We start from the raw sequence: 7,390 nt of genomic DNA on the forward strand, positions 1-7,390 counted from the left end.
TATTAGTATTATTTTTTTTAAATCTTTGTCATCTTTGTGCCAGAAATGAGAAAGAAACACAGAAAGAAGATGAGCGAGAGAGAGTGGGTGAGAAGAAATGTTTCATATAATGCAAAAAACCCTGTAAATCGCATAAAAACATAAAGATATTTGCAAGCAAAAAATACAATGCATGTTGTTTTTCTATCTGATTCAAAGAAAAATACAATTTATAAAAACTATATAATAAAGATTATTCCTCACGCATTTACATCATAGCCATATGATGAATAACTGATTATAGTGAGTGCTTCAGTAACAGCTGATCAGCACGTGTGTGTAATACCACACACAGGCCACCAGAGAGCAGCACTGCTATACAGCTTTACAGACACGTCCACGGCTGATCAATTGAAAGGTTTATTGTAGTTTATTAATAAATTAAGTGCTTTACATGTGACACATTTCACAGAAGTCGAGCTCAATAAAGAAGCTTCAAGAAAAAAGCATAGAGTCAAACCAAGGACATTACTCCTGCAACATGAGCATTGTCTACGCAGCCAGAGGTATTTATCTTAATTTGAATTAAAATCATCAAAGGTTGCTGAGTTTTCTTCTGATTTTCAAGCATTTTAGTTTTATACAAAGGCTATAACTGTATTTATGACTTAGCTCAGTTTAAAATGAGTTTTAACTGACAGATTTGCTTCATCATTTTAAGGGATGAAGGGTCCTGTCCTGGTAACGTCTGACTAGAAACTAGAGCAGCAGATGAGTCACAGAGTCCCTCCTTACTCAGTCCTATGTTAACAGTCTTTACAGAAAGACGTTTAGACATTTAGAGAAATTAGGATTACAGGAAAAACTGGAAATTTAATTCATTGTGATCTTCAACATATTTTGGTTGGCTCGTGTGATGGGGCACATAATCAATGGTGGATCAATGTCCCTCTTAAGGGAAAATCTGGGACTTTCCACCATTTGCCTTTTAGAACCAAAGAAACTTCTCGGATGAAACATCCTCAAGAACTTACAGAGGTCCAGTCGCTTTATTTCCAGACTCCTAAGATAAATAACTAATAACACATTTTACATTGATTTATGAATACTAAAGTATAAGTCCACGGTCATTAAGTGTGATCCTTTACATTAATTTTAGCCAGACGTAATGAATCCTATGTGAAGTGTGTCTCTGTTGAATATGGTCCAGTGGGTTGTACCTTCACTTACTTTTAGTCTGCAGCAAATCTATTAGTATATTTACATAAAGATTGTGTTATTCTAACCCACGCATAATCAGCAATTATAGGAGAATTTTTTCTTAAATAGACAAATGTGCACAAATTCTAATTATTAAATTACAGAAATGAAAGATTAATAACTAATGATATTTTCTTACTATCTGAAAAATTTACACTTGGTGAAGTATTAACATTTTTGCGTTTTTCATGCAAATTTTTGTATATGGATGGATTACTGTGCAAAAAAGGCATTTCCATAGAGAGGCACTTTGCATCAGCAGCACCATGCTCCAGTGCTCTGGGAGAGTTTATAGTCCTGAGAGTTGAACACTGGATGACTGACAGCTGTCCTTCATCACAACAGAAGCCACAGAAATCCTCCTCATCAAAAACATGACTTTGATCTGCGTCCTCATCTGGACTCTCCTCTGCTGCTGCTTCACAGGTAAAGTCCAGAGAATCAAACTCCTCTCCTCTATCAACATCTGTCCCTCTGAAATGAAGCCCACAAAACCATGAAGCTGCTTTATGTTTTTGTCTCTGTGTCCTCAGAGTCCAGAGGACAATATACAGTGACTCAGCCTGGAGCAGTGAGCTCTGCTGTGGGAGGATCTGTGAGCATCAAGTGTAGGACCAGTCAGAATGTTCATGTTTATAGCAACAATCACTGTTTAGCCTGGTACCAACAGAAAGATGGAGAAACTCCCAAACGTCTCATTTACTGGTCTAGCACTCGACAATCAGGGATTCCAGCTCGTTTTACAGGCAGTGGATCAAACTCTGACTTCACTCTGACCATCAGTGGAGTCCAGGCTGAAGATGCAGCAGTTTATTACTGTAAAGGAGAATTTAATGTCAACTCTTGGGAGCTCTTCACACAGTGAAAAACAGTCGTACAAAAACCTCCCTCAGTCAGACTGAAGAGAAACTGAAGTGACTGCTGCAGCTGGAAGATACTGCAGAGACTGATACAGTTCACTGAGGACACACACACACACACACACACACACACACACACACACACACACACACACACACACACACACACACACACACACACACAGATTTTCTCTCAGCGACATTCAGCACAAATTTGTGCTGAATTAACTAAAGAACAAAGGTGGCCCAGTAACAGAAACCAAGGTCAATCTTAGTCATGACCTTTGACCTTAGCAGTGGAGCAAAGCCACAACATCTATAACAAGCAACAAAAATCTGAAAATGTTTATTATCAGCGAGGGTGAAAATAAAAACAATACACCTGCGAATTTAAGATTTTACTGTAAACATATCATCAAACATGAACATGAGTGAAAAAGCTGTTATTGAACCGAAGGTGTTTTTTCATAGTTTGTTCATGTCATCATTCATTTAATCTTCTCCGTGTTCGTCAATGAAATTAAAACTTTGTTCTTCAGATTCTTTCTAAGCACTCCTTGCATTCGTTGACTCTCCTGTCTGTGAGTTCTCCTCAGAACAAACAGCTTATTAGAGACACTAAAGACTTTTTCTTCTTTAGACTTGCTTTGTAGTCTGGTGAGGCTGTTTCCGTGGTAACCAGGTCCCAGCATTGCTTCATGAACCAGTCTGTCTGGTACAGGTGAGCAACACCACCAACAACCTACCACACACATTTAAATAAACATAAAAATAACCTGAACAACTTTAAAACTCCTTTTTCAGCTTTTGCCAAAATGCAGATCTCCTTAGTGGTTCTTTCAGCCTGTGTTTTATTTTACCAGTGTAAAATAAAGACATCATGTTGGAGTGCAGAGTTGGTCTGAATTCTTCTAAATGAAACATATATTCATCAAGTGCAGGTTTGTAGATTTGAATAAAATTAAATGTCTGATTCAACCAAAATTCACTTTGCAAAACATCTTTATTACCTAAAACATGAATGTTGTCATTATGAGAAAGAAAATAACAGTTTTAGTCTTTATTTGTTCTTCAAAAAGAAAGATGGAGAGACAGTTACAGAGTTGAGAATGAGAGCATTAAACCAGTATCAGGTTGAGTCAGGTCAGGACTGGGAACACTGGTCTCTCCTCAGTGGCTCTGAGACCAGAGCCTGGCAGCCCTGGGTGGCCTCACAGGTCACAGAGCCCACCTTCATCCAGCGGTCTGCAGGGAGCCTCAGGGTGCTGCTCCAGCTGTAGAGGCCGTCGTTCTGCAGCACCACGGGGCTCCTGCTCTCCTCCCAGCTGATGCTGCCACTGCCATCCACCTTCCAGGACAGACTCCAGTCTGAGGGGAAGCCCTTGTTGGCCAGACATGTGATTGTTGCAGTCCCCTGCTGTAGCTCCTCACTGGAGGGGGGCAACACTGTCAGGATGGGACGGGTATCACCTAGGAGACACCAATCAGCTTAGAGCACAGGGAGCACACAGCTGTCAATCAAACCACAGACAGTGGGACACCTTTACTGTAAGAGCTGATTTTCTCCGTTAAGAAGTTTCTGTCAGGTGTTTTTTCTGCTCCACCAGTCATTCACTCACACATTGTTTCACTTCCCTTTAAGAAACCTCTCATGCATATCAGCACAGAGAGAATCATCACACAGTTTGAGCTGAAATATGTTCAAACTACACTGGAAATAAAAGAAGCAGATGTGGAAACATTTACAAAACAAGTTTAAAATCATCAATATTGTACATGACTGACATTAATATTAACTGGAAACAAATAAATAGAATAAATTAATTAATTCAGCGAAACGAAATGCTCTTCATGTATATCTAAAACAATTTTTAAAATTCACACAAACTCAAAAACTAATTTCAAACAATACTTGAAAGTTTTTCTTCTTTATATTATTGTTAGATTTTTTTCAGTTTAATTTGACTGAAATGTAGACATAATATTTTGACAGAGCAGATCTGAATTATCCTCCACGACACAAGAGGATGATAAAAAATTCCAGCATCAAACTTATTGTAAAGCTACGTGCTTTTCTCTTAAAATCAGAAGAGAAATTGTTAAATGCACTTTAATAAAAAGACAGTATTTGAAAGTAAACCAGAATAAACTTACGTCCAACATCCAGTCTGGTTCCTCCACCAAAAGTCCACCACAGTGATACAAACTCATTGAGGCGCCGTACAAAAACCTCTGACTGTAGAGAGACACGGCTCTCTGACTCTGAGACAAACAAACTCAACTAAATAATTCACTGTTTGCACAGCAGCCATGACTCAGCTGATGTGACTTCTTCAAATATCATCATACAATCTTAGTTTAAATACAGTTCAATCCATGAGCTTTTGGACGATCACATTTTTTTGTCCTGTCCCGTTCGGCACTGAAGCAATCAGAATTACTGTCTGAAGGCCAAGAAAAATTCTCCACAGATTTATTTTCTCAAGTGAATCAGTGCCATACTGGTCCACTTGATTGATCTTCATTATTTTTTTATTTTTTTATTTTTTTAAATGATTAGAATTGGAACAGATATAACCGGGGGATCGTAAAGAGAAAGACAGATAAGAGAAGTTTAAGAAAAGTAGAGGGAAAGAAAAACAGAGGGGAAGAGGGACAGTGAGAAAAGACAATGAAAACCCATGAGATCACCTGCTGGAAGAAAAAGAAGAAAACAAGCAAAAAGAGAACAACACAGTAGGGAGACCACAGCAACAACCTAGATAAGCATAAGTAAGAGTAAATAATAAAGACTGAATGCTACTGAGCAGCACAAAAGACCGACAGCAGACGATATGCTTAGAGGCAGCATCCAAGGAAGACGGTGAGTGTCTGTGCACACCTGTGTGCGTGAGTGCGCTTGTTTCCAAAAGGTTTCTCCATGTAACTATCTAATAGTAATTGTGGGGAACCATAGCACTGCCCCCCAGGACATGGAGCAAGCACGGAGGACATCCAGGACCCAGACATCCAGATTCCCCCCAGAGCACAAGAGCCCAAGCAGGACCACTGGAGGGACAGCCGCCTCCCTCCTAGAAACAAGCTGGGGAGAGCCCCAGACGGGTGTGTGTGGGGGGGCGGTGAGATGGAGTCTAAGACCCAACCAGACATATAAACATAGACAAAGCTCTTCATAAAACATGCCTCATCCACAGACATTCGTATAAACACTAAATCCTATGCCTGAGTGCTTTCTATCTAGCATTGAGACAAATGTTCAGCATTTTACTCTCACCAGTCAGAGAGTCTAAAATATTTGAAACTGTAGCCTTTTGTTGTTTGTCACTGATCAATATCTGAGTAATATTATTCATAATTGGGCACTAACACACATGGTGTCTTGATGCACGCTCAATCATCCAGGTAAGTAAAAACCTACAAGGTTGATTCTGTTCATCTGGACGCAGCGTTTTCAGGGGGAGAAACGTTTCGTCACTCATCCAGGTGACTTCTTCAGTCTCAGCTGACTGCAGGTTTCTCCAACCTTAGAAACAGTACATTTGCATAATGACTGAAACCAGCCCACTGAAGGAACAATGGGCTGGGAGGTCAGTTCCTTGATCATTAATATGCAAATTCTCATGACCATTAATCAACAGCCACTGATCAATGGCCATGAGTAACACACATGGTCTGGTGCAAAGATTCAGTATAAGTTCTGATGATGTGCTGCTTATGTTTTTATGCTGTAATCTTTATAGTGTAGTACAGAGCACGATGAAGAAATGATGACTTTTCTTCGTGCAAATATTTACCAACTGTATTACCAGATTTTAAGTACGTCACAGAATAGCCTGCTCAATCCTCACAACCAAAGCTTGCTCAGCATAAGATGCACAATGTAAAACTTTAAAAAAATACTTTTAAAAATAATCAACAAAACACAAATTGTTGAGTTTATGAATAACTCAATGGATTAATTAAAAAGAGAAAGAGGGAAAAAAAATGAAATTAAAGCAGACAGAAATACCAAATCACTGATTCTTGAACACAGAGTAAACCTTTTATAATGGACAAGGGCATTTCCATGATTTCCATAGAGAGGCACTTTGCATCAGCAGCACCATGCTCCAGTGCTCTGGGAGAGTTTATAGTCCTGAGAGTTGAACACTGGATGACTGACAGCTGTCCTTCATCACAACAGAAGCCACAGAAATCCTCCTCATCAAAAACATGACTTTGATCTGCGTCCTCATCTGGACTCTCCTCTGCTGCTGCTTCACAGGTAAAGTCCAGAGAATCAAACTCCTCTCCTCTATCAACATCTGTCCCTCTGAAATGAAGCCCACAAAACCATGAAGCTGCTTTATGTTTTTGTCTCTGTGTCCTCAGAGTCCAGAGGACAGATCACAGTGACTCAGCCTGGAGCAGTGAGCTCTGCTGTGGGAGGATCTGTGAGCATCAAGTGTACGACCAGTCAGAATGTTTATGTTTATAGCAACAATCACTGTTTAGCCTGGTACCAACAGAAAGCTGGAGAAACTCCCAAACGTCTTATTTACTGGTCTAGCACTCGACAATCAGGGATTCCAGCTCGTTTTACAGGCAGTGGATCAAACTCTGACTTCACTCTGACCATCAGTGGAGTCCAGGCTGAAGATGCAGCAGTTTATTACTGTCAGAGTGATCACTATCCTAACAGCCAGTATGTGTTCACACAGTGAAAAACAGTCGTACAAAAACCTCCCTCAGTCAGACTGAACAGAAACTGAAGTGACTGCTGCAGCTGGAAGATACTGCAGAGACTGATACAGTTCACTGAGGACACACACACACACACACACACACACACACACACACACACACACACACACACACACACACACACACACACACACACACACACACACACACACACACACACACACTTATCTAAGACAAAGTGAGTCAATGTGTGATATGTAACATGTAATCCTAATGACTTTCTACCTCACCTACACCGCTTCTCTGAGATTTTAAGCACTTTCGGTCCCTAGTTAGAACATATAGTTATTAAAGTTACATAATTTTCTCAAAGATCAGTAAACTTTTTGGCTGACAAAAACAAAAAATGTGCATGCTTGCACTCTCTGTAATGTACAGATTTCTGTACACAGAGTAGTGAGAAAGATTCAAATGCCAGCACTCAGTAAGGTGCAGTAAGTGCTGAATAATTGTACTTTTTCAATAGTAAGTGTTGTTTTTTGATGCTCACTAAATTATGTAAAAGTGTATTATGTCCTCGGTGTAACAAGAATTTGTCTCCCGACTCC

At 39.8% G+C, this 7,390-nt stretch overlaps 1 gene segment (V, D, J or C); it reads right to left on the reverse strand.

The window, feature by feature from the left end:
- Positions 1–3,163: 3,163 nt before the first annotated feature.
- On the reverse strand, positions 3,164–5,535 carry LOC146548414 (Ig kappa-b4 chain C region-like). The segment is given in 4 exon segments: positions 3,164–3,569; positions 4,254–4,361; positions 4,791–4,857; positions 5,518–5,535. Coding segments are annotated over 4 exon segments (519 nt in total).
- Positions 5,536–7,390: the final 1,855 nt, after the last annotated feature.

The sequence above is a fragment of the Mchenga conophoros genome, linkage group LG22 (assembly GCF_057382185.1).
Source record: "Mchenga conophoros isolate Kocher_MC1m ecotype Shallow Benthic linkage group LG22, M_conophoros_male_GT1.1, whole genome shotgun sequence".
Taxonomy (NCBI): Eukaryota; Metazoa; Chordata; class Actinopteri; order Cichliformes; family Cichlidae; genus Mchenga; species Mchenga conophoros.